This window comes from Micromys minutus, assembly GCF_963924665.1.
Source record: "Micromys minutus genome assembly, chromosome: 11".
In the NCBI taxonomy this organism is placed as follows: Eukaryota; Metazoa; Chordata; class Mammalia; order Rodentia; family Muridae; genus Micromys; species Micromys minutus.
The window spans coordinates 49261220-49289098 of NC_137980.1; the positions used below are offsets into that span (position 1 = coordinate 49261220).

Here is a 27879-nt window from a genome sequence, read left to right on the forward strand (position 1 = left end):
GTTTTTTTTTCTGCTTTTGAGAGCAGACCGGTCTCAGCTCCCACTGTGTGTTTGCTGCTCTTTCAGCCCCCCAGCGCCTCCCCCCATGCCCTCTGGTCCTAAGCCTGGTCCTCCCCTGGCCACCAGCAAACAGAAACAGGCGCCCCCTCCTGGCTGACAAATGAGAAATTTTGTTTCCTAAGCCTCGGTCACAGAATGAGGGAGAAACAGGGCACTGAGGTCAGAATGAGATCTTCAGACCAAAGGTACTCAGCCAGAGAGACCCAACAGTCTTGGGCAGTCCCACCAGACGTCTTGAGGAAGGGAATGGCCCAAAGCCCTCAGTGGGATCCAACATCGGTCCTGGAGAGTCTGGAACTGATGTCTCCCATACCAGGGCCTGGAGATAGTGAGGTGTGCTAATTACACTAAGTTAGAGCTGCATTCCCTGGCCTGTTTCCTGCTGAGACACAATGATGTGGACCATCAGCTTTTTGGGGCAGGCGTTCAACAGTGAGGAACACCGGCCACAGGAAGACAACAGGCTGAACAGGCACGTCACAAACAGCCCAGTGACCCATCGCCTCTCAAAACTGCAGGACCCTAGAAAGCCCAGCTCATCCCTTCCAATTAAGAAACCCCCAGGGACAGGTGGAACGGTGGGACTTTGCGCTAACATAGGTGTTCAGGACTCGAGAGTACAGCACGCTGCGGACAGCCAGTGAGTGAACGGACAAAAAGCCACACCAGCACACGGAATCTTCAGGGGGTAAACGGGTGTTTTTGTAAAGTCCAAAGTAATGTCACAGCCCCAGCGGAAATGCCGGCGCTGGAGAGGGCTGCTCCGAAAGAGGCCGGGAGGCCCGGTAAGCAGACCTCCGGCTTTCCAGAGCTCAGCTTCCACTGGCTTGGGTTATTTCTAGAGCTGATTATGGGGAAGTGAGCAGGGGGCCCGCAGGTCAGGGCCAAAGACTAAAGGATCCTTGGAGCAGGACAGCCGGTGAGTGTGAGGGCCCCTTGGGAGCAGCTGCAGAGCTTCCTGGCCCAGGGTCCGAGGTGATCTCAGGTACGGTGCAAGTCCGCCACGAGCAACAGGAAATTCTAGGGAGAAACGAGCACCGTGAGCTGAAATGCACCTTTGCTGCCGGGCTGGGTTTTTATAGGAGGGCACCTATCTGAGACACTCTGTCTCAGTATAAAACAGGTCACCTTTGGCCTCCGCGTGCATGAGGACACACCACACGTATTTCGAAATGGGAAAGTCGGAGGATTGGCTGAGATGGGGGCAGGGAGAGGCCTGCTTGAGGAAAGGCAGGAGGCACTGGGACCCTAGGGTGTCATCTGTGGGCTGGTTTGTGGGGCTGCAGTAGTACCCGAAGCATCCCTCATCATCTTCCTGAGCAGGCCCGCCTTGGGGGGCCTCTGTGTGGCACCCCAGCCTTGCAGCCGCTCGAAAGACCTGGTTCCAATCAAGACTGAAAAGTTACTCCCTACCCCGGGCGCCCTTTACTCTGTTTCTAAGTGAAGAAATTCAATTTTGCCTGGAGTGGGGTGGGATTTATTTATTTATTTTTTTTTTAAGGATGACCTTAGTAAAAGTTAAGAACAGAGATTCTGGGAGGCTGTGTGTTGGGATTCTGTAAACCCCATCCCTCTGTTTCTTGGCAACAGCCAGGTATGCTCCGCCCCACTTACCTGGCACTATAAAAGGGGCTGCATCCTGTGCTGCCTCCTCCTCTCCTGCTCTTTTGGCCTCTTGGTTTCTTGCTCTCCCCCTCCCCGCCCTTCCTCTCCCCATTCCTTCCCCCCTTCTTCTTCTTCTTCTCTACTCCTCTCTTCTCTCTGCCTCTTCTACCCTCTTAGCTCCCCACATGCCCCGAATAAACTCTAATCTGTACTATACCTCCTGTGGCTGGTCCCTCAGGGAAAAGGGATTCCCAACATGAGTCTCCCAGAGGCATCTCCCTTGCCCCCATCCCTCGCCACACCTCCATGGACCATACCCACCCCCCCCTTCATCTTTTAACAACACTGTGGGCAGATTTCTCTGATCGATATCACCTGCGTTCCAGTCTCCCCTGGTCTGAATTGAGGTTGATTGACACCAGAAATTAGAGCAGCGGTTCTCAGCCTCCTTAACGCTGGGACCTTTAGTGCAGTTTTCGATGTTGTGGTGACCCCCCCCCACCATAACATTGTTTTTGTTGCTACTTCATAACTGTAATTTTGCTTTTTTTGTGAATCATAATGTAGAGATGCAATGTATCTGATTTGTGGCCCCTGTGAAAGGGTTGTTTGATGCTCAAAGGGGGTTCCTGACCCACAGGTTGAGAACCATTGTATTAGAACAAGGAACTTGGTGACAAGGACCTTTCTCGTTAAGTGTCGCATGTCAGAAAGGGACAAGGGCTTCATTGTGGAGTCATAGGATTTCTTGTGGTGCGTAGGGACGAAGGGACTTGGGGTGCAGACACTGAGGAAGCAAGAGAGGCCCCAACAAGCACAGCACTGAGGAAGGCTGGTTCCAAAGCCAGGAAGCTGGGTGGACCAGACATGACTGCTGAGCTGGAGGAGCTGCTGAGTTACCAAGAATGTCAGTACCATGGGGGGGGGGGGATTCGGGCTTTCTGCTGTGCAGGGAGGGGGAGGGGACAGGACAAGACAGGGAGAATGAAACACTTGAGGAAAAGGGCCCTGGGAGCCCACGAGCCTGGAAACTCAGAGGAAGGCACACTCAAACCACAGGGTGTCACACATCTGCAGGACGTGTTCGGAAAGAACTCTGCAGCCAGACTGGTGCTTGGTGCGGCTGTGGCATACAGCATGCACCAGGTGATGGTTTCCTGCTGAAAGACTACACTTCCCAGCTTCCCTTGCAGACTGTAGAAGAGGCCCATCTCATAAGCACACAATAGCAAAGAGAGTCTCATTTTCTCCCACAGGCATTCTGGCTCTCTGCAGGTGTGGGGGACACAGATGCCCCCTGGCTATGAATGAACAAGGTCCCACCTCAGGTCAGGCCAAGCCTCTCTTTCCTTCCGCTTTCTCTTTCAGAACTGCTGCTTTGTAAACAGCCCTAACTTAGTCATTTAAACACATGCAGGTAAGAGGAACCATGTGTCCACTCGGCGAGTCCATGTTTACAGGAACAAGCAATCGTGGTGCAAAAACCCATGAGCCTGGCTTAGACTGGACTTCACTAATGCCCAGCGGGTTTCCTGGGCCCCAGTCATAGGGCTGTTGTGAGAACAGGCAGAGTTCTGTGCACAGTGTGGTACAGAGGAGGCTTGGTGACCAGAGACCTCAAGGACTTACCTGGTAGGAGTCAAACATGAAGTCGATGAGTTGGGTCCCAGCGGGCAGAGGGAGAGGGAAGCCTCTACGCAGCCTCTCTGTGGACAACAGAGCGGGGAGTGAAACGGGCTGGCACAGGTTTGCGTGTCACAGAGGAAGCCTGCCCTGATGTCTGTGCCCTGCCTCCTTGTCCTCCATCAGCCCCCAAGGCCACAAGCAGGACCTCTGTGGGCCTCTCTCCTTCTGAGGGTACACACTGCTGGTCTAGACCACCTGAGTGAAACCATGGGCTACATACACCAAACACGGTCCTGTGGTGCTTGGGGACCCACTCTGTGGTGCACATGGAGCTGGGACCGGGCAGGAGCTGGGGCCTTAACTCCTATGCTCCATGAACTCAGGCGGAACGGAGGCAGGCAGGGGCAGAGAGGTTTAGTAACCTGGGTTGGTTGGGGTCATCCCTGAGGAACTGTTTAGAGACCCATCTTTACTGTGAAGATGAACTTGGATGGGTCAGTCTCAGGGCTGCTGGTATGAGCCTCACTTAGGGGCAGATGTTAGTTTATCCCACGAGGAAAAAGTCACTTGATAGCTCCCACCTCATAGGCTGCCCTCAGATGGGCAGAAATGATGTAAGGGATAGGGGCAAAGTTGGAGCCCAGGGCATGTGAGTTCCTTTTGTCCTCTGAACTTTTGGGTTAGATGTCATTTGAGAGCATTTGAAAGGCCCATTCTTTACCCTCCCCACCCTGGCTAGGAACCAGGACCTGCAGGCAGGCAGACCCCCCCCCCCCCCGCATTGCTGACCCGGGATTGAAAACCATTGCTTTCCCCAAGCTTCTTACCATTGATCTTGGGTAGTACCACTGTGGGTATGAGGTAGTTTATGACATCCTCCAGTAACTCTACCTGCAGATGGAACGGTGGCACTGTGTAACCTGCCCTTCACACCTCCCCAGGACCCCACCACTCAGCCCTCCACAGCCTCCCAGTGCGGAGAAGCACCGGAGTGCCACAAAAGATAGTTTGATCCACTGCAGCGGCAAAGTGAGCAGCTGACAAGGTCTCGGGATTGCAGGTCATCTAGGAAGGTCGGGAGAGTATGAAAGGGGTGTTTGCAGGGCTCTTCCACAGTGGTCAGCAAAAGCCTTGCAAATGAGCAGGTCATGGTACATGCCTGTGACTGAGGTGCTGAGGCAGGAGGATAGTGAGTTTGAGATCAACCCAGACTACTGAGACTGTGAGCTTTGGCTCAAAAAACAAAAACAAAACAAACAAACAAAAACAAACACAAAAGCCAGGTGTGGTAGCACAGGCCTGTAACCCCAGCACTCTGGACAGTCAGAAGGCAGAAGGTGGATCTCTGGGTTCGAGGCTAGGCTGGGTTATACAGTGAGCTTCAGGCTCAGGTTCCAATAGTAAGACCTTGCCTTAGAAACCAAAAGCAAAGAAGGAAGAAAGGAAGAAGGAAAGGAGGGAGGACGGCAGGCAAACCTTTCTTTCAAATGTATAGTTTTGGAGCAGTAACAGGGCTCATGCTTTCATTCTGGGGCATAGGGTCGAGTGTCCGCAGGAAAAGGAGGCTCCAGGAACCAAGGGATTCTGAATTTTAATTAAGGAGGCATAAGGAAAAGCCAGGAAGGATTTGTTCTAAACCATGAACCAAAGAGTAGGGATGCAAATAAGTTTCACTTCTTGGGTGTGCAAAAGTGCAGGCTCTGGGTGCTCAGTGAATATGTGCTGTTTTGACAATACTAAAAAATATACATTGAAAACATTCTGGAACCCACATTAGAATGCTTGCTCCTAGCAGTGACACTTAGAGCTCGTAAATGTGTGTGTGTTTGTTTCTGGAGTAATCAAGCTTGCTCCCCAGGCTGTACTCCCCAGGCTGTGCTCCCCCAGGCTGTGCTCCCCAGGTTGTGCTTCCCCAGGCTGTGCTCCCTCAGGCTGTACTCCCCCAGGCTGTGCTCCCTCAGGCTGTGCTCCCTCAGGCTGTGCTCCCCAGGCTGTGCTCCCTCAGGCTGTGCTCCCCAGGCTGTGCTCCCTCAGGCTGTGCTCCCTCAGGCTGTGCTCCCCAGGCTGTGCTCCCCCAGACTGTGCTCCCCCAGGCTGTGCTCCCTCAGGCTGTGCTCCCCAGGCTGTGCTCCCTCAGGCTGTACTCCCCATGCTGTGCTCCCCCCAGGCTGTGCTCCCCCAGGCTGTGCTCCCCAAGTTGTGCTCCCCCAGGCTGTGCTCCCCCAGGCTGTGCTCCCCCAGGCTGTGCTCCCTCAGGCTGTACTCCCCATGCTGTGCTCCCCCAGGCTGTGCTCCCAGGTTCTCAGTTTGATGTCCTCCTAGCTCTGCATCTGGGAAAACCCATTTCCTTTTCCGGCAGGAGCAGAAGTTAGTTACCAGCCCAAGCCAGCCTGGGGCAGGGGAGCCTGGAGGACCCCCAGGAGGGGCAGGCTGGCTTTCCGTCTGTTGTCATCCCAGATGGATTCCCAGCACATTTAGAGATGGCACGCCAGGACCATGTGATTTTGGAGCTGGCAGCTCCAAGGCCCTCAGTGGGGGACTTGAGTCGTTCACCGATGAAGGCTCTGTGTGGAGGTGACAGATGGTGGCTCACGCCATGCAGGAGAAACTGCTGTGGGCAAGTGAGCTTCCTAGAGACGGTCAGCTGCTTTGCAGTTTCGATGGCTGTGCCTCAGGAAGGCACAGCCGAGGGCTTCGTCTCTGGCTTGCCTCTGGCCACTGCTGTGCCTTCTCAGGTTTGCCATCTATCTGGCACGTGAGATGGGCACGGGTCGACCCTCACTGCCTACAGCCTGGTGTGGCTGCCTCTTGGGAGACAGCCCACTCTACTGGGGCAACTTTCCTGCAGATGGGCATGAAGACGAACTTTCATAAAACAATATTGCTTAGATGAACTAATGATTTTCTAGGACTCCTGATTTGATTTAATTAGGGCAGGAAGTTGAGGTGCCTGATAAGCTTGAGGAGGTGAGTTAAGTTGTTTTGCCAGAAATATATAAGTAACGGTGAGCTTCCTTGTGTTCCAAGCACATAACTGTTCTTGGAAGAGAGAGATAGGCTTGGGACAAGTTAATGATCAAAGAAAACATTGTGTTCTAGGGCGGACCTGAGTTCCTGGATCTTGGGATCTAGGGATGTGGCCACAGGTTTCGGAGTGTGCCATGAAAAGACAGGATTGTGAATAAAGAGTGACTAACTATATTGTGAGTGTGAGAATAGAGAATACATAGTTCTGAGCCAGACTTCAGAAGAAAGATGCTAGACACATGGTGAACTGTGTCTTGTAAAAACAAACTGTCATCAGCTGAGCACAGGAAAAACTTACAGCCGTAGACCGGTTTGCTCAACCTTTGTTAATCAGTGACAAAGGAATCACTACTTTGGGGTTATGTTGTACTTGTGGGAAATGTTTAGTAAGTTGTGAGTTTCTAAAGAGGAATCCACTATCGATAATCCTGTTGTAATTTCCTTCTGTGTAATGATTTTAATCTGTCTTTGAAGACTATGTTTTCATGGTAGTTGTTTTCAGAGAATATGCAACTTGTGGCTATGAGGTAATCTTTTTCTTACCTAGAGAACTTTGTCTTAGATGGTATAAAAAGGCTAAGGGAAAAACAGTTGTTTGAGCCTGTTCTTGAAGCTTGCTCCATCCACCAAATTGAGTATGTGTACATGTATGTAAAGTGGTTGGAGCTTTACTGCATCTACCCAATGTGTGAATGTGCATGCATGCATGTATGTATGTATATGTGTATGTATGTATATATGTGTATGTATATATATGTATGTATATTGTATATCTATGTATGTATGTGTGTGTATGTATGCATGTATATGTGCGTATATGTATGTATGTATATGTGTATGTATGTATATATGTGTATGTATATGTATGTATGCATGTATGTATATGTGTGTATATATGTATGTATGTATATGTGTGTATGTATATGTATGTATGTATGTATATGTGTGAAATTGTTTGAGTTTATCTTGCTTCATTCACTCAGTGTGTGTGTGTGTGTGTGTGTGTGTGTGTGTGTATGCATGTGTGCTTCCTTTATTTTTTCTTTTCTTTCTGGCCATTCCTCAAAGAATTTAAAGAGTTCAGAGAGTTTGTCTCTGGTCCCTCAGAAAAATCTGCGGAGTGATCAGTCAGTAACTCCACACTCAGCACTCCTCAGTCTACCTGACCTGTCAGAGTGTGCCGTCGCAGCATGGGTGGGTCTGTGGCCAGCGCTGGGGGAGGAGGGGGAGAGGAGGGGGAGAGGAGGGGAGGGGGGAGAATGGAGAACACTAGAGCACCCAAGCGGACAGACCTCTTCTGGGTCATTCAGTCACTCAGCTACAACCTGGATGTCACCACAATGACTTCTCACAAACATCCCACATAAATTCTACCTAGGCCCCTCCAAACCGCTCCTCCAGCCCCCCCTTTCCTCTGCTTCCTGGCGTCCTCACACTCTTGTTTTCTATGGCTGGTCCCCTAGCCCAACCACAGGCCCCAAAAGCAGCATAAACCACAGCTCCTTGTTTTCTGTAAGAACAGGTTCATGAGGCTGTTTACTGACCCTGAGCTCCCTCCTCCCTCCTCCCTCCTCCCTCCTCCCTCCTCCCTCCTCCCTCCTCCCTCCTCCCCCCTGAGTCTACATACAGACCCCTGGGGGACCCCAGCCCTGGCCTGCTTTCCCATCCATAGCTTCTATGAGCTCTACTTAGTAAACATCAGCCACCCTGGTTCATACATTCCCAACACGTGCCAAGATGTTTCTGTCACTGGGCCTTATGTTCTTATTACTCCCACTGGCGCTGGCTTATTCTGACTGGAAAATATCACATCCTCAAAGTGGCCTGCCCTGATCTCTCCCACTACCACCTCCACCTCTACCACTTCCACCATCACCACCACCTCCACCACCACCAACACCACCATCACCTCCACCACCACCACCACCACCAACACCACCTCCATCACCACCACCACTACCTCCACCTTCACCACCACCACCAGCACCACCACCACCACCACCACCACCACCATCACCACTACCTCTACCACCACCATCACCACCACCACCACCACCATCACCACTACCTCTACCACCACCATCATCACCACCACTACCTCCATCACCACCACCACCACTACCTCTACCACCACCATCATCACCACCACTACCTCCATCACCACCATCACCACCACCACCACCACCATCACCACCATCACCACCCACCTCTTTCTTTGAGACATGGTCTCATTACGCAGTAGCCCTGGCTGAGCTAGAACTTACTATGTAGACAAGGCTGGTCTCAAACTCAGAGGTCTGCCTGCCTCTGCTTCTCAATGGCTGGGACTCACTCACTCACCGTCTGAAACCTAGGAGTGGGTGCTCAGTGACGTGACTGATCTGTCCACTCGGTAAGCACACTGAGCGGTTCTTTTGTGTGCATTTTGTCCCAGTGGACTCCCAGGGCACAGGCTCAGGTTACAAAAGACTGAGCAGAGAGGACACATGACTGGCCTGGGGCTGCTCACAAAGCAGGCTGCTTGCAAAAGTGGGAGCTTTCTCAGCAGGGTTCGGACTCACCTTGAAGGGGCCAAAGTTGGATTGCTTCAGTTCCAGCAGCAGCCTGCCGAGGAGAGAAGATGAGGGCATCCAGTGCCCCGAGAGCCCACCCATGGACACTACCCCGGCCTCTGACCCAGTGTGCTTTCTCATCATGACCCTGGGTCTCCCTTGACAGTCCCAGGTCCTCAGCATCGTTAGCACTGCTGACCACACCCTAAGCTCCAAGCACAGTCCACCTCCCTGCTCTGTACTGACAGGAAAAATGTGTCATCCAACGGGAGCTGTTTCCAAGGCGTCTAGAGGGGAAGCCGCATGCTGGGACAGCTTTCAGGGAATGCAGATAGTCCAGGGGACAGCAAAGCCAAGAGACAGAGAGACTAGGCTTCCAAGGACTTCACTGGGGTGCTTGGGCCTCAGGCTTGTCCGTCACCTGATCCCACAGCCCACTGGTGGATAGAATGTCATTTAATGGTGATTTGACAGCAAGAGGGGTACTGAGGTGGGTGCCCCGTTCCTGGAAGGCTCCAGGAGGCTCCTATCTCACGAGTGAGAAGTACCTCAGAGAAGTCAAACCATTTACCCGAGGCCACACAGTTAATAGTTAGCAAAGTAGAACTCTAGCCACATCTCTGATGCTCTTCAAAGTCTGAAAAGTTGTTGCTGTCTATCACGTCAGTAGTCCCGCCCCCATCCCTGCTCTGTGGAGTCCCATCCCTCACCCTCTCTGTGCTCCTCCCCCACCCCGTCTCTCCGCGGCTCTGAGCCAATGGGCAGAGCGTGGTCAGGTGGACCAAGGCCAGGCCTGGGTGCTGAGTGTGTGTGGAGACCACTTTTCTCACTCGGATCCAGGAAAGGATGGACGCCTGTCCCCTCTCTCCCCACAGGCCGGCTTACCTGCCTAGCTTCATCTCTCCGACAAGCCTGTTTTCTTCAGCATCCACTTCCAAAGAAGCATTGGTTTTCTGCAAAGCAAGTGATCCAAGGAACTGGCCTGCCCTCCAGGCAGGGAGGGTCAGGGGTCAGCCTCTCAGAGGCCTAGCAGTGTGGCCATACCTCCAGGCCACACCCACAGGGCCCAGGGAGCAGGGAGACTGGCTTTGGCCTCAATCCCACCCCCCACCCCCATTTCACTCCAAACCTACTAAGGAAGGGAAGCCCCGCCTCCGCGTCTGGCTCAGGTAAGCAAAACCAGAACAACCCATTTCATCAGTAAAGTGGGCTTCCCCTTAAAATGGGGCAGATCAGCCACAGATCTCTAGCACCCCCTTCTGGGAGGGCATAGACCCATGTAGGTGGTCCACGGGCGTCTAGTGTCCCCTGTTAGGGGAGATGCTGGAGCCACTGACCATTTCTGTCATGATAGGGTGACCCAACCAATGAAAACAAATCAACAGTGGAAAGAAAATTTGAATAAATTAAGGGTGAAGCAAATGGATCCGTGAATAATTGAAAAAGTGATGGGGCCAGACAAGGTATAGCATAGTTCCCGCAAGAATGAGTGATTGGTTTAATTCACAGGTGGACAAACAGGTGAATGGATGGATGGAAAACCACACCGGTGCTATCTGACTCACGAGGATGGGCAGCTGGGAATTGTTTTATGCCTTGAAGGAATGAATCGCTGAACGAATGAAAGGATGAAGGCGTGACTTACCCACGTGTAAATAAGCCAGTGCACAAGTGCCGGCTGGTAATGAGTGCCTATGGGGTGTGCGTGTGCATGTGCATGTGTGCTTACATGTGTGTGTGCACATGTGCATGTGTGCTTGCATGTGTGTGTGCATGTGTGTGTTTGTGTGTGTGCATGTGCGTGCATGTGTGTGTCTATGCATCTGTGTGTGTGCATGTGTGTGTTTGTGTGTGTGCATGTGTGTGTCTATGCATCCGTGTGTGTGTGTGTGTGTGTGTGTGTGTGTGTGTGCGCTCGTGCAGGTGGGTTGGTGTCTCTAGGCTTAAGCTATGGGGTCATGGTATCTGGGCTTGAATCTAGGTCTCCACACTTCTTACCATGCCAAGCAGGAAGAGAGGGACCAGGGAGGAGTTGGGGAGGACCACAAAGGCTTGGGTCTCCATCTTAGGATTGAATGACATTCCCGAGGGCTGTATGTTCAGGCGTGCAGAATCGGGCGCTGAGATCAGCAGTTGTACCTCCATGCCTGGGAACGTCTTGGCCACCTGCAGTTTCCAGCAGGGACAAGGGACAGAAGAGGTCTTTCTTATTAAAAGGTTTCTAAGAGGGGCTGGAGAGATGGCTCAGCAGTTAAGAGCACTGACTGCTCTTCCAGAGGTCCTGAGTTCAATTCCCAGCAACCACACGGTGGCTCACAACCATCTGTAATGGGATCTGATGCCCTCTTCTGCTGTGTGTGAAGATACTTACAGTGCACTCATACATAAAATAAATAAGCTAATTTTAAAAAAAGGTTTCTAAGGCCCATCCTGGCCCGTCATCCTGGCCGGTGAGCAAACTGACCAGTGTCAGTCTGACCTGCTGGCCTCTTGACTCTCTTTTGTTGCCCCCACCCCCAGGGACACAACATGGTTCTGCTCTTCTTGTGCATGGCTCTTTCCCATGGAAACCCCTTCCCACTGTCTGTTCCCCTTCCCTGAGTGCTTGTCCCTGTTCTTCCCCAGGCTGCCAAGCTTCCTTCAGTGACATGTCTCCTAGCCATACCTCCCCGCCACCACGTCCTGATAGAAGTTTCTGTGGCTTGCGTGTGGTGCTTTTCTGTAATTCATGCTGCAGCGATGTGGCTTTGCTTAGAGATGGGCCTCCATGGAGACCACGTTGGATGAGGTCATGGGCGCAGGGCTCTGGGTTGACGAAACTGTCTTGGCGCTCCCTTCTCCCTCTCCTTCCACTAGTGGCTATCAGACTGTCCTCCCAGGACTCTAAGGAATAAATCTCTGGCTTAAGCCATCCAGTCTGCAAAAGGAACCTTCCTGTCCACCTTGTGTACCTACCTCTTCTTCCCTGTCACCATCGAAGGCTGTGTGTGTGTGCGTGGTTTGTTCAATTGCCTCATGCACCTGAGTGGAAATTTTCCATCTTTACAGGACTGAGGGGCAGGAAGCAGAGGATCATGAGGGAAGCAGAGAGGGGAGGGGAGGCAGTGAAGGAGGATGGCACCAGGGGGAAGGGAGCACCGTGTGTGTGTGTGTGTGTGTGTGTGTGTGTGTGTGTGTGTGTGTGTGTGTCAGAGGAGACAGAGATGGAGGTGGGCAATAACAGACAGGTAGCCTGTTCTCTTGGTCCCCAGCTCAGCAGAGATTTGATGGCTGGGTGAGCCCCACACCTGGCCTCATCTTCAGGGTATTGATAAGTGTCATGGTTTGTATATACTCAGCCCATGAAATGGCACTTTCAGAGGGTGTGGTCCTGTTGGAGTAGGTGTGTCACTGGGGCATGGCCTGTTGGAGTAGGTGTCACAGTGGGCGTGGCCTGTTGGGGTGGGTGTGTTGTCATGGGTGTGGCCTGTTAGAGTGGGTTTGTCACTGTGGGCATGGGCTTTAACATTCTCACCCTAGCTGCCTTGAAGCAGTATTTTTTTTTTTTTTTTTTTTTTTTTTTTTTTTGCAGCCTTCAGATGAAGATGTAGAACTCTCAGCATTGCCTACACCATGCCTGCCTGGACACTGCCATGCTCCCACCTTGATGATAATGGACTGAACCCCTGAGTCTATAAGCCAGCCTAATTAAATGTTGTCCTTTATAAGACTTGCATTGGTCATGGTGTCTGTTCACAGCAGTAAGACCCTAACTAAGACAATGGGGCACCTGAACTATGTCTGTGCTGGGCTATCCTGAGCCACATCCACTCTGCTTACTATAGGCCTGAAGGCCTGAAACATCCTATACAGTGTTCCAGCCCCCCCCCCTTCCCCAGCACTCTAGTGATCCGAGTGAGGAGACGTCTCCTACCTTGGGCAGGAAACTCTTAAGGAAGTCAGTGTTCAGCTGGAATGTGGCATCCTTTGATAGCTGCAGCGAGAAGAGCAAAGGACATTGGGAGATTGTTACAGGCTGAGAGGAAGACACACATGCCAGGCCAGGGGCAAGACTATGGACACCATGCACATTGGCACCATAGTGGCAATGCCACCTGGAACTACTTGGGTAGCAATAGGCCAGGAAGGGTAGATGTGACCCATGACTGCCGTCTGCTGCCCAACCAATCACAGGATGTACTGCTTTAGTTAGCCTGACTCCATGCTACCCCTCCAATGACAGCAGCCTGACAAACCCACTCCTCCTGTCCTGTGATGCCCCACCCCTGCCGCCTCTGAGGAAACAGCCTGAGCCCTGCCATGTAGTCTGTGTTTCTGTCGTGGGTGGGTAGCAGGCATGGGGCATTCTGCATTTCTTCCTATACCAGATGAGAGTCTGCTGATTCTGGCTAGTGCTGTATAAGGAACCCGGGGTGTGGGGGGACTGGGTTGGGATGGCTGTACCTCCTAGTTTGTAGAGAAGCTTCCTGATGTACAGATGGAGAAACTGAGGTCCAGAGTTAGTTCAGCCATGAACATGTGGTAAGAGCCAATGAGATTGATTGTTGCTTTGGGTAGGGGATGCTGAGTCGGGGAGGGAATGACATATGGTGGGGGTGTGGCCTCTTACTCTGCTACCTCATTAATATTCACAATGGCCTTTGGGGAGGACATTAGTGTGGTGACCTACAGATGAGTCTGAAGTATAAGGACACAGAAGCAATCTGCGGCCCCTCAGTTGACAATGAGTAGGACTAGCACTTGAACTGAGGGCTCCGTGGCTCCTGACCCTCATGGCACCTTGGGCTCCACCCCCGGGAACGAAGCCTCCCACCAAGGTCTGCTGGACTCGGAGTCCTTGTTCTTCTATGCTCAGGGTTAGCTGCACTCACCACTTGGTCCCCCAGGGTTATTTTCAGGGCTCCAGACTCTTGGTATGCAAACCCCGCAGAGTTGAAGAAGTAGTCAGAGATGCCCATGCATACCATGTAGTTTTTGTTGGGCGAAAACTTCATTACTGGTGGGCCGTTGGGAAGTGATCTGCGGTGTCCTTGCCAGAAAAACTCCCCCTGGATGGAAAGAACAGAGAAAGTCAAGATGCCCTTCTAGGATTGCAGGTGAGCCCAGTAAAAGACGGGAGAGAACCAGCTAGAGGTGAGTAGGAAGTGTTGGTGGAAGGGGTGGAGGGGTGTTGGGGGCATCCTCGGACAAGGTCATACAGCCAGTAAGTGGCCGAGAAAGAGACGTCAAGCCAGCACCTCCTCCCCGCCGAACCACTTCCCTCTCTCTTGCCGGTTAGCTCAGCATCCACCACAAGAACAGTAGCCTCCTCTGCCCCATTAGCAGACTGCTAATTAGACCGGAAGGCTGAATCGTGTGTTTCTGTAAGCATTACTTGCCACAGGGAGACACATGCTCCCTCTGTCTCTAAACAGCGATGTGACAACACGCACTGAAAGCAATGGTTTGTTTAGGAAGAAACATAAGGTTGAGCTCAGAGAAGCAAATTATAGGTGCATGTGGCAGAATGCCACTTAGGCAAAATGGAAAGGGCACAGTGAGTCTGAAATGTGCACAGGAGCCCAACGTGACAGTCAGTGCAGTGCCTTGTGTGTGCAGAGCCGTGGGGGGGCCCTGTACCACGGCAGCCCGGCCTTTCTCTGAGCCTCTGAATCATGTCCTTTACACTTAATGCCCATGTCACCCATACTTCCTTTCTTCCCTTTCCCCCTTTTCTTCCTTCCTTCCCTACCTTTCTCTATCCATGCACCACTTCTTTCCTTTCTTCTATCCTTCCTTCCTTTCTTCCTTCCTTCCTCCCTCCCTTCCTCCCTTCCTTTCTTCCTCCCTCCCTCTCTTCCTTCCTCCCTCCTTCCTCCTTCCTTCCTTCTTTCCTCCCTCCCTCCCTTCCTCCCTCCCTCTCTTCCTTCCTCCCTCCCTTTCTCCTTCCTTCCTTCTTTCCTCCCTCCCTTCCTTCCTCCCTCCCTTCCTTCCTTCCTCCCTCCCTTCCTTCCTCCCTCCCTCTCTTCCTTCCTCCCTCCTTCCTCCTTCCTTCCTTCTTTCCTCCCTCCCTCCCTTCCTCCCTCCCTCTCTTCCTTCCTCCCTCCCTTTCTCCTTCCTTCCTTCTTTCCTCCCTCCCTTCCTTCCTCCCTCCCTCCCTTCCTTCCTCCCTCCCTTCCTTCCTCCCTCCCTCTCTTCCTTCCTTCTTTCCTCCCTCCCTTCCTTCCTCCCTCCCTTCCTTCCTTCCTCCCTCCCTTCCTTCCTCCCTCCCTCTCTTCCTTCCTCCCTCCCTTCCTCCTTCCTTCCTTCTTTCCTCCCTCCCTCCCTTCCTTCCTTTCTTCCTCCCTCCCTCCCTTCCTCCTTCCTTCCTTCTTTCCTCCCTCCCTCCCTTCCTCCCTTCCTTCCTTTCTTCCTCCCTCCCTCCCTTCCTCCTTCCTTCCTTCTTTCCTCCCTCCCTCCCTTCCTCCCTTCCTTCCTTTCTTCCTCCCTCCCTCCCTTCCTTCCTTTCTTCCTCCCTCCCTCCCTTCCTCCTTCCTTCCTTCTTTCCTCCCTCCCTCCCTTCCTCCCTTCCTTCCTTTCTTCCCCCCTCCCTCCCTTCCTCCTTCCTTCTTTCCTCCCTCCCTCCCTTCCTCCCTTCCTTCCTTTCTTCCTCCCTCCCTTCCTTCCTCCCTTCCTTCCTTTCTCCCTTCCTTTCTCCTTCCTTCCTTCCTTCTTTCCTCCCTCCCTTCCTTCCTCCCTCCCTTCCTTCCTTCCTTCCTTCCTTCCTTCCTTCCTCCCTTCCTTCCTTCTTTCCTTCCTTCCTCCTTCCTTCCTTCCTTCCTCCCTTCCTCCCTCCCCCCTTTTCTTTCTTCCTTTCTGAGACAGGGTCTCCGTGTAGCCTTGACTGGCTTGAAACTTGCTATATAGTAATTAGCTCTGCTGAGATAAAAGCAGTGCTGGGGGCACAGTGAGGGGCTCTTTCGGCAAGAGCGCCTGGGGACAGCATCCCTGAGAGGCTAGGAGGCCTATCTGAGCTGGAACGAGAAGGAAGCAGGAAGAGCCACGTCTGTATCTGCAGCAGAGGGGCATGGGCAGAGGAGAACGGGTGCGGAGGCCCTGGGCAGTGGGCAGGCATAGGGAAATTTTGGGATCTTGGGAACTAACATGGCTGGGACAGGGATGCAGGGGAGTGTGGAGGGGGTAAAACAAGCAGGAAGAAGTTCGTTTCCAGGGTTACAGAGGGCACATGTGCACAGGTATGTGACTCCGTGGAAGCCTCACCCTTAGATGCCCCTCCAGGAACTGGTCCGTGGTTATCGGAGGATCCACCAGACTGTAGTCAACTGAGGTTATGTTATCCACTCTGGTTATCACTAGACAGAGAGGGTGGTTGTGAGCTCCAGTAGCAGTAGCCTGCCTGGCTGCAAGGGGAACTGTGGTCTCTCTGCATTTCTGCTTCAGGGAGCCCCTGAGATTCCCTTAAAAGACTTGAAGTCTGGAGATAGCGATTGGGTTGGAGCACCCAGTGAGCCAATGCCAGTCTCTGGCATACGAACACATGCACGCACACACGTGCACACGCACACACACACACATTCACACAGATAACAATGGCTCAATGAGGGGGCCATATACCTGCATTATATGGTGGGCAGAGGCAAGAGGATTGCTTTGAGGTTGAAGCCAGACAGATTGCAAAATGTTTGAGGCTAGCCTGGGTGGCTGTGCGATTCTGGGGGTTGGGGTGAGGAGGCTGTTTTTTGGTCCCACATCAGAGCATGCATTTTGGACCCAGCGGGGTTGCAGTCCAAAAGTCAGTTTATAAAACCCAACTTCAGGTGGACATTAACACATATCATATACATGCATGAAATTGCCGAAGGATAACATTTTAACTCCGCTCTGGGATCCGGATTCTTCTGGGTGGATCTGGAACCTCAGGCATGTGTCTGCTCCTCTCTCTGAGCCTTAGTGAGGAGTGAGGTGAGGTGAGGGTGCTGGGGCATCCTGAGCTCCCGGTGCAGGAGGATGCCTGCCAGCAGCTGCTGTTCTTTGCCATTGGCTGTGTAAAGAGACCTCGCCCCTTTATCAGGTGTGGAGACTGAGGTGTAGTAAGGACCGAGCAGCCTCTCATCTCTAACCGTGGCTCGCAGGCCTCAGAGAGCCAGGGCATGGAGGAACTGGGGCATAGGGTCCCAGGGTGCTGGTGTGCAGGGGGCCCAGGGCGTCGGGCTTTTCCCTTCTGCCTGACTGAAGGTGGTTGCTTTCCATCTTACTTCTGGACACAGGAGGAACTGGTACAGTGTCAGCTCTGGTGGCACACAGCCTTCCCTGCCCCTCCCCAGCGGGCTCAGGCCTGACTCGTCCACTCCGCCTCTCCCACCCCAGCCCTCACCTGGGAGAGACTTCACATAGGGCTGCAATTTGGAAGATACAGAGTTTCTCACGATCTTGCAGATCTAGGGGCAACCAAAGAGATATCAGTGAGCTTCAGCTGTGAAAAGTGCTATCCATGGGGGCTGGAGAGATGGCTCAGTGGTTAGAGCACTGGCTGCTCTTCCAGAGGTCCTGAGTTCAATTCCCAGCAACCACATGGTGGCTCACAACCATCTGTCATGGGATCTGATGCTCTCTTCTGGTGTGTCTGAAGAGAGTGACAGTGTATATAAAATAAATAATTCTTTTTCTTTTTAAGTGTCACCCACAACTGAGAGTCAAAGCATATTTTTCTGTGGCTATAGCAAAATACTGGAGACCAAGTAATTTACAGAAATGTTGGGAACTGAAGGCAAGATTTCTAACATGCATACACAGACACACACACATACACACATGCACACATAAACATGCAATAAATACATGCACACACACATGCATACACAGACACACATACATGCACACATGCATACACAGACACACACATGCATACATGCAATACATACATGCACACACATGCATACACAGAAACATACATATGCACACACATACATAAACATGCAATACATACATGCACACACATACATACATACACACATGCATACACAGAAACACACATATGCATGCACCCACTCATGCACACGAGCTAACCACAAATATAAATGGTCCAATTAAAAGACCAGACTAAATACAGAGAATACCTAATAAAAAAATACAGAGTATCTAATAATTATAATAATAATAATAAAGACCAGACTGTCTGAATGGATTGAAGAATAAAGTCCACTTATTTCTGGGCCTTGGTTTGCAGCCCAGATCTTTCCTGGGGCTTCCAACTGGGAGAGAGGGAGAAATGGGGAGTGGGAGGATGAAGGAAAGCAGGAAGGGGTGAACAAACTTCCCTTAAAATGTGCTTCCGTTACGTGAAGCCATAAAGTCCATCCTTCTCTGAGGCCCCGTGCTTCTTCCCTCCCTGGCCCAGGTAGACAGGGGCATCAGGCTAAACACCCTGGCTGCTCCTGGGTACTGGGTACTGTGTGCCTTCCGCTGGAGCCCAGGGGTCTCTGCAGCCTCCAGGACCTCAGGTCCCTTCTCGGCCAACTCCCCAGCCTGCTCCAGCCTGTTCAGGCCCAGCTGCAGCCTGTGCATCTGGCACCCAAGGTCCTTAAACAGGGGTTGCTGACAAGCAGGATGCCCGCTGCTGCTGACCTTTAGGAACCTAGTGCCAGACTATACACAAAGGTTCTTGGAATAGTGTTAGGCTGTGTGGGATGAGGATGCCCTGCCATCTGCACTCTCACTGGGCTCCACACTTCACAGGGATCCCTTCTATGCCTCTTCCTGGTGCCATGTTTTCCAGGGCAGGACCAGGCAGAGCAGGGGAGGGGAGGACATCTAGGAGGGGACAGCGGGGAGGCTGGCTGTTCCTGTGAAGGAGCTGGGGTGGGTGGGTGCACACAGGTTGCTTGGCAGTTGCATGAAGGTTTTCTGGGTAGGGAGCAGCCCTTCCCTACGCCTTCTATGGGCCTCGCTGCAAAGCACGCAGCCGGGCTCTGGGGATGAAGTTGTGGATGCTGAGGGGTTGGGATGAAGGCCAAGGTGTGTCCTTGAGGCCTCTGCCCGGCCGCCACTGATGCCCAGCCCTCCTACCTTTTTGTAAATGATGTTTTTCAGGGAAGTTTCAATTTTCTTGTGGAACAGTTGGATCAGCCACCTGGAGGTTGGGGACATACAGGAGACTTTCAGGGGTACCTGGGAACCCTGGTAGCTAGGCCTTGGTGGGGGAGACTTCATTAGACATTTCTCCATTTTGCAGCAACCTGCTCGATGGACTACTTTCTTAATAGCTGCAGACATCTGCCCCATCCCATACCTGCCTCCCCCACTGCCCTCCCTCTCTGTAAACCAGCCACACTGGCCTGACTTGTTCCCTGGTACCTCTGCTTCCTCTCACCGTACTTGGTACATGTGGTTCTCCCTTATCCAAAACGCCCCATCACCAGCCTTTACCCACACATTCTTTTCATCTCAGTTCAAATGTCATTTCTTCTTGCCCCCAGACTGGGCCAGGTTCTTCAGTTCTAAGGGTCCAGGGCACTTCATGCCTTCCCTAAGTTCTTATGGGCCTAGGTGATCCCTCCCTTGGTGTAAAGTCATCACTCATGTTTTTCTCCCCCACTGAGCCTGGTGCTTTAGGAAGAGTCCAGGGTCAGACAGCTCGGCCTTAACTACTCGGTGGTGGCCATGAGACCTCTTTCTGAGGATGCTGGGCAGACGGTATAAGAGCATTACTATTCAGAGCCGTGTTGGCTGCGCAGCAAGGCCCTGGCTGACGAGGGGATAGGAGAGGTTTCGTTGTCTGCCGTCCTCTGTGTGAGGACTCCTCAGTGCCTGCCGTCCTCGGCGCAGGCTTTGCAGGCTTGGTGCAGTGGGTATCTCACAGGTGACTGTGAAACTGGAACATGAACACCTGGCAGTACTGAGCTGTCCCTTGTGACAGTGTCTGCCCCACTTGAGGCCCCGCCCCTCCCACAGCAAAGGCTCTGAAAACAGCTGTGTGCAGGCAAGTCCACAGCTGTATTTTCTGAGGAAGGGGACCTGGGGGGGGGCAGCCTTGTCTCGGGACTGCAGCCCCAGGAGACCTACCCCAGCATGCTGCCTGAGAATTTGATGCGGACGCTGTCGATGTGACTGTCGCAATTGGAACAGGTGGTGGTGAGTCGGCCTGAGGGGTCATTACCCAGTGTCAGGTCCGCGGAGATGGAAACGGCCTGGATGCTCACGTCAAACTTGCCGCTGGCTTTGCTGAAAGGGAGACAGGAAAATGAACGAACCACCAGCAGGGGTCCCCCACTCCAGGGATCAGGGGCGGCAGAGAGAAGGAGCTACTCAAACAAACCTCACAACACTGGGTGTCAGGGTTCTAACCATCCCAACCTGTTTCCTCAGAGCCCTTGCTGTGTGGCTTTGTTCCTGTTTCTTAGCCTCTCTGAGCTTCTGTTTTCTAGTTCAGACTTTGTACTAGCACCTGAACATACATCTCAGTTTTGTGACTGAAAATCTGAGTGTTTGGTGGTGTGACTTTAAGTAATTATTGATTCAGTAATCTATTTAAAAAAAAAGATTTTTTAAATGTGAAGGTCCTTTTAAGAGCTTCATCTTTTTTTTTTTAATATTTACTTATTTGTTATATATAAGTACACCGTAGCTGTCTTCAGACACACCAGAAGGACCTCTGGAAGAGCAGTCAGTGCTCTTAACCACTGAGCCATCTCTCTACCTCCCCTACTCCCCCAGTAATCTATTAATGAAGTTGATCCTGTAGGAAGGAAATGGATTTACATAAGGCAGAAGACAGGGATGTGCACGGTCAGCTCTGCCTCTTGCGCCTCTTCCTGTCACTAAGACTTATGCTCTGGGTGGCACCCCGAGCCTCAGGGAAGGAGCCACACCTCTCGGCTGCACCTAGCAGATACACAGATACAGATGCTGTATCATGGTTGCTGTTTTAAGCCACCGAGATTGGGATGTTTGTTACACAGAAGTAGTAGCTGGCTAATACCATGAAGGAACCACAAGTCCTACTTAGCTTTTCCCATACAGGCCAATGCAGCCTTGCCACATCCTGCTCTAAATAAACTGTAAATAAACTCAGCTCTTCATCTAGGGTTTGTTTGCTCAAGATTTGTTTATTTTATGTGTATGAGTACACTGTCGCTGTCTTCAGACACACCAGAAGAGGGCATCAGATCTCATTACAGATGGTTGTGAGCCACCATGTGGTTGCTGGGAATTGAACTCAGGACCTTGGGAAGAGCAGTCAGTGCTCTTAACCGCTGAGCCATCTCTCCAGCCTTCATCTTTTTTTTGTAGAGTTCTTTTAAGTGGACAGTCCTCCCATCCCAGAAACACTGTTGTGACATGTGTCTGTAGACAAGGCAGAAGTAGACATTCCCACCACCCTGGTTCTGATGCCACCAAGTGCCACCAGTTCAACCCAGCAGACCTTACGCATGAGACTCACAGGATGTTCTTCCTGGATTTCCATTTCCCACTGATCTTGATGCTGGCGTCTTGGATGGACAGCTGCAGTCCGTCACTGGGCAGCAGCTTGATCTGGGGATGAGGAATGTGAAATCCATCCACAGCCATACTGCCGAGGAAAAAGTCCCAGTCAGCGTCCTGAGCCCCACGAGGGTTCAGTGAGACCCTTTACCCTTCACAGGCCACCCTGGACAAGGCATTCGGTCACCTGGTACCGTGGGCTCCTTAGGTTCACCGTGGATGGGCAATTTTTATCTCTTAGGGGTGATGATCAAGATTTCAAGCCTCACCTGGAGAATTCGTAGGAACCTTTCCCCAGGTGCTTCATCTTAAAGACTCCGGAGAAGTCAGGAATACTGATGGTTTCTAGCTCCTTCTGCAACTCGGCCACGCCCTGCTGGCAGGCTGCAGGGCGGAGCACAGAGAGGCAAGCTCAGAACTCAGCTCATGAGCAGGGCCGCAGGCTCCTGACCCCAGAGGACACTGGGAGGCTCCAGGGGCCTGTTTTCAGACAGCCAGGACCTTGAGCTGGTGGCTCGCACACTCCTCCCCATTCTGTGTGCCGCTCTGATGTCACTGAGACAAAGACACAGAGAGGTCCATGTCCCAGCACTGCCCTGCAAACACTGGAACAGTCATTCTCAGGCAGTGGACCATTCTTCTAATTTTTAGACCATCCTTAACGGTGTGTGTGCACACCTGTAATCCCAGCACTGGGGTCGCTGAATCAGGCGCTAAGGGCATACAGCAAGACCCTGTCTCTAAAAGAACCAAACCAAATGTCCGGGGAAAGGGTTCAGTAGTTAAAGTAATAGCAACGCAGAGATAAGGACCAGAGTTCAGATCCCCAGAATCCACATAAAATGGAGGGTGGGATGGCTTGTCTGTAATAACGCTCGGGAGATGGGGACGGGGGTCCCAGAGCAAGCTGGCTGGCTAGACCGGCCGTATCCGTGAGCTTTGGATTGAAGATTGGCCTCAAAAGGTAAAATGGAGAATGATCAAGGAAACACCCAGTGTCAATCTCACTCGACATATGATCACTCTTACCCACACGCAACCATGGGTATGTATGTGCTTCTGTGCACGCTTACCCCCCCCTCCACACATACACACACACTGTGCGTGTGCCTAAGGAACAACACCTGAGCTTTCCCCTGGCTCCCGGGTGTACACCACCCCATTATGATGCACGCACACACATCCCAAAGCAAAAACCTTCCTAGTTTGTAGTCATTCAAAATACACAGCAAACCACACTGAGCCTATGGGCTGTAGTTTGTAAACCCTGCTCAGACATAACACCCCAAACAGCCGGTCAAGTATCCCTCTCCACACCTTCCTTTGGACTGACGCCACCTCTACAGCCTCCAGACCACAGGACCTTTGCACATGCGGGTCCCGTTCTTCACCGGTAGCCACCTGTTCAACTTCTCCTCCGTTCCATCGCAGTCTCCAGGACGCTTCCCTGACACATACGTTTAGCATCTTCACAGTCTTAGTGCCTCATTTGGGGCAGCCATTCCTCTTTGCCATTAGACATCTATTCACGTGACTCTGACTGATGTCACTCTCCCTTGCTGGGTGGACGTCCCCAGAAGTTGGAGCAATGTCAGCTTTTATGTATGAATCCGGTGTTTACCGTGGTGCCTGGCACTTGCTATTTTTTGAGTAAATAAATGACCGCCCCAGAGGCAGGAATTCTGCCACCAGCGATTATGTGGCCAACAGCCCCAAAGTTCCAGTTAATAGGCAACCATGTCCCCAAGGGGAGAAGAGGGAAGCAGAGAGAGCTGAGGTGGCTTCCAGTTTCTCAGGAACCAGCCCAGATGGAATATAAGTAGCAGTAACAGTAAAACTAAAAAATCACAGGTCTTCCTGTCTGCCAGCACCGCTCCCAGCAAAGCTGAGCAATCTTAGGGGTCCTTTCATTCTCTCCCACCCCCAGTGCTCTGTCCAAGCATTCACAGGTGACATTTGCTAGGGGCAAGTTTGTTTTTCAAACTCAGACCCCAGGGTCGACCTTTGGATGTGGGCATACAACTGAATAATAGGCTTGGTGCATTTTCAAAACCTCATTCCAGTTATCTCTGCTCCCACAAAGTTGTCAATCACACATGCACACACACACACTGGCTCTGGGTTTAAACATATCCTCCTGGCTCATAGGGGGAATCTGTTTGCATCCCTGCAATTCTGAAATGTCCTGCACGGCCTGGAACATGAGTCCTGGAATAGGAAGGCAGATCCATTGGGGGCCGTGCACAGTGGGTCTTCTGAGGATCTGCCCCTGTCTGGTCTTAATTTGAGCAGGGATCTTCCTGACTTCTGCAGTTCCTCTCTCTGTCACCAGGAGGCAGCACTGAGCAGCCCCAAGAAGGGCCTCAGCGAGGCTCGGAGCTCAAACGCAGGTGAGCACTTTTCACCGCCTTTACAAGAGAGAGGGCTCACCTGCAGGAGTGGTGTGTCCCACCCAGCCCTGCAACGGAACAATCGGGACCTGCGGATCTGGCAGCGAAGCAGGTGAGCACAGTTGTTACCTGCCTGGGCTTGGGGAATAGCCTGGAGTAGCTTTCTCCGAGTCTGCCCACAGAGTGTGGGCATCTGACTGGAAGGGGCCCCCCTCTCCTAGCTTGATCAGTCTCTAACAAAGGAGGTAAGGCAGACGTCAGGCTTTGGAAAGAAAGGGTCTAGAAATGTGCACCGGGGCACAGTGTAGAGAAAAGGGACCATGGGGACCATCAGAGCCCAGGGGCACTTGGGATCTTCTATAAGTGTGGTTCAGTCCCAGCCCTTACACTTTCCAGCCCTATGAGACCGTGTCTTAGTTTCTTTCTATATAAACAGGGGGGGAAGGGAGGGTCTCCCCAGCAGAGCTATGAACTTGCCAGGCACCCGATTTAAAGGGCTGTGCACCTTAAGTGGCCCAGTCAGGGAAGGAAAGGGAAGGAAGAAAGGCATCCAATTACCGAAGTCCAGACCCTTCTGAGAGATCATGGCCACGAAGCCAGGGTCGGTGGCCGCTGTCAGAGCTGTGCCCACAATGGCCAGCAGCGCCAGGGTTGACCATTTCTGCACGTTGTCGGGGCCCCGGGCCATGTCCTCCAGGGCAGCCCAAACCTCAAGGCCTCGGATGGGAACCTGAGCCCTATAAAGAAGCCTTCTGGGGAAGGGCAGGGCAGTAGTAGACAGAGGAAGGAGGAAGGTAACCGTGGGGGCGGGAGGGGGAGGGCAGCTGCGGTTCCCCATCAACGTTGGGGACCAGTCCAGGGGCTGCCCCAGTGGAGCCTAGAGGTCTGTGCGAGCATGGGCATGTGCGCATGTGCTGTACACGTGCACGTGCACATACATGCAAGCACGCGCGAGCCTGTTGAGACCTGTGGCTCTGGGGGGCTGATTCCTCTTCCCAAGTGTTCCTGAGTCCTCCTCGCCTCATTTAAGGCTTTCTTCCAAGCTGGGTGGTGATCACATGGAGATTTACTGTATTCATTTTCTATTTTTTGGGTTTTTTTTTTCTCCCGTAGTAAAATGTTTTTTTAAAAAATAGGAACTTTGGAGGTGCCCCGCCCTCCAGGCCTCAGGGGTATTTTTAAGGCTGTAACTCTAGAGCCTTGCGTTGGGTACCTCGACTACTCTTTAAGGCTGGTCTCAGCCTCTCTGTGCTTCTCTGAGCCTCGGTTTCTTCTCCTGCAGAGTGGGAAACTATCACGTTTGTCCCTAGCTTACTGTGGAGAGAGCAGGGCATAGTGTGCCTTGTAAGAAAGAAAATCCAGATGGGAGCATTAGCCGGAGCTTCAGAAATAAACACAAGAATCAGTTACATTGACTCTTCTCCAAAAAAACAAGACCAAACGTACTTTAATTTTCTCCTGTCCCATTTTTTTTTTCCTGGCAAGCATACATAGTTGGTTCTGTTTGTTTTCCTCCCAGAAAAGGGATCATGCTGGGTAGCCCTGTAAAGTTCCCTTTTTCTGAATAATAGGCAGCGAACGTTCTCGCCCAGCATCAAATATTCTGTTGTTTCCTCGGCCCAGTTTTTCTAACCAGGTATCTGTTTTCACAGACTTCGCCCCTGCTTCTCAGGACTAAGGACGTGAGCCTTCTGAGGGGACAGCAGGCTACTCTCAGAGCCAAGATACTCCTAACACCAGCAGGAGGCGCTAGGCTTGGAGGGGCAAGGTGGGAACCCCCGCAACCTAGTTCAGCTTGGCAGCAGGACCCTCAAATTCTGCAGTCCCCGCCCTGAGGATGGGCCCCGTGTGGGCGTGGCCTCGTCTCCATGGTGAACAGAGGAGGCTGGACTTCAGAGGCTCAAGGTCTCTCTCTCACCACCTCTACCCCTGCATTTTATGAAAGTCTTGGGAAGTTTGGATCCTCCTGTCCTCCTGAGGTCTGTCTTTTGTTTTGTTTCCTTTTTTTCGCCTCTCTTCTCTTCTCCCTCCCTTTCTTTTCTTTTCTTTTCTTTTCCTTTCTTTCTTTTTCATTTCTTTTCTTTCTTTTTCTTCTTCTTTTTTGTTTCTCATCACCTGTTTCTCTAAGAGAGTCCTCCTGCTGTCCAGCCCAGCGAGGAGACACTGGAAGGAACCGAGAGCTCAGGGATCCTTGCCAAGGCTGGAGAGGACAGGTTGCTCCTCCTATGCAATGATTCTAAGTTAGGTCACTGCCTTTCAGGAGACACCAGAAAGACTTGTCTCTGGGGTTCTGCCCTTTGTACCTCCCTCAGAACCTTTCTTCTGCATCCCAAGGCAGCTAGGATTCATGACCTGTCATAAAATGCCATTTTCAGAAAATAATTTTGGGCACCTTCCCATTCAGACATACACTCAAGCGAAACCCCCATGCACACAAAGTGAAAATAAATACATTAAACGATAATAAAATAAGGTGTAGATGACGCCAGAGCACACAGAGCAGATGTCCCAGGTTTAGGAGATCCTGACGTTGTGGATATACCCTGGAGCAATTTCTTTCTTTCCTATGGACTTCTGGACTTTTTCATATATTTTTAAGTGTGTATATACCCATGTATCTGTGCAAGTGTGCGTTTGTGTGTGCACACACGAGTGCATAGTGACTTCAGAGGCCAGAAGAGGGTGTCAGATCTCCACGAGCTGGAATCACAGACAGTGTAAGATGCCTGAGGTGGGTACTGGGAACCGAACCCGAGCCCTCTGCATGGGGCAGAACACAGTCTTTGTTTTAACCACAGAGCCCTCTAGCCTGGACTTCTATTCTACTCAGAATGTCAGCTTGCTTCAGCCTCACCCACACTCCTTTGCTGACCTGCCTCCGCATGGCTTAAGTGATGAGCATAGGACATCACGTGGTCACAGTAGGACATCACGGGGGTGGGGGGACATAATGAGCAGGCTCGCCCAGAGGCTGATGCTGTGCCCTGTCCTGCTCTTGGTCCTTACCCTGCTGAAAGTAAACTAGGATGAGGGTCACATGGACCTGGGCTCGGGCTCCTGCCTAGGCTCCAGCCCCCGTTTCTGAAGCCATGTTTTTTCATTTATGGACGAGACAGTACCTGTCCTGGTGTGCCCTCCATCCTCAGACATCATGCCTTTCATTAGCTCTGAACGTTTGAGGCCAGCCTGGTCCACAGAGCAAGTTCCAGGACAGTCAGGGCTACACAGTAAAACACTGGAAAAATAAAAACAAAGATAGATGCTCAATTGTGGCAGCCATTGATTACACTTTTGGGTTGTATGTGCTCTGAATTTAGAAGTAGGAAGTTTTTATTTTATTTATTTATTTTAAAGAGCTGCAGGGTCCACTAAGGAAGCTGATAGGAGTCTCTGCAGTGAGGATTGTTACAATGAGAGGCCAGGGCCGCAAAGGAGCCCGAGGAGAAGGGGGAATTAGACATTACATTAGGCAGAAGGAATACAGTATATAGAGATCTGAACAGGGAAGGAGGGGTTTCCCTCTAACCTAGTGGTTCTTAACTTCCCAATGCCGGGCCCCTTTAATACAGTTATGGGGACCCCAAACATAAAGCTACTCCATGGCTACTTCACAATTGTAATTTTGCTACTGTTAGGAATCGTAGTGTAAACATCTGCTAACGCAGGATCTATGATGTGGCCCCTGTGAAAGTCCTTTCTACCCCAGAAAGGACCCGACCCACACGTTGAGAAACACTGTTTTAAAGCCCAAAGAAGAGCTTCATTAGGAGTGAGAGAAAAAGCTAGCTCGGTAGGCAGAGGCAGGAAGGTATCTGAGGATGATATCATTATCTGCAGCAAGGCGGGTCCAGCCCATCACTGGATGAGAAGGAAAGGTAGGCGGGGAAAAGTCTAGGAAGGGGAAGGGGGAGGAGCAAGGCAGAATCAAGATGGAGCCTGAGAAGAAGGATCCGGATCCAGGCGGTCTTAATTGGCGATAGGTAGATATGAATATTTTCAAGGGTTTCTATAGGTCAATTTGTCTTATCTAGGTGGGCGGTTTATATCTTTGCCAACTTATTCTGTGGAGGGATTGTGGTTTGAGAATTTAACCTATAGATCTGATCGATAAATTATTGATTATTGAGTCATGATGTTACTGGGCTGTGGGGAATGTAAGC

General features: G+C 51.7%; 1 protein-coding gene across 1 annotated transcript; it reads right to left on the reverse strand.

Moving 5' to 3' along the window:
• Positions 1-1041: 1041 nt before the first annotated feature.
• On the reverse strand, positions 1042-24407 carry BPI (bactericidal permeability increasing protein; the record flags this gene model as incomplete). The annotated part of the gene is made up of 15 exons (XM_080925563.1): positions 1042-1080; positions 3295-3371; positions 4119-4182; positions 8880-8922; positions 9756-9823; positions 10869-11036; positions 12784-12843; positions 13742-13918; positions 16110-16201; positions 17224-17287; positions 18915-18978; positions 19911-20069; positions 21289-21417; positions 21599-21713; positions 24278-24407. 15 exons carry the CDS (start codon positions 24405-24407, stop codon positions 1042-1044), a joined length of 1449 nt encoding a protein of 482 aa, XP_080781689.1.
• Between the last annotated feature and the right edge of the window lie 3472 nt (positions 24408-27879).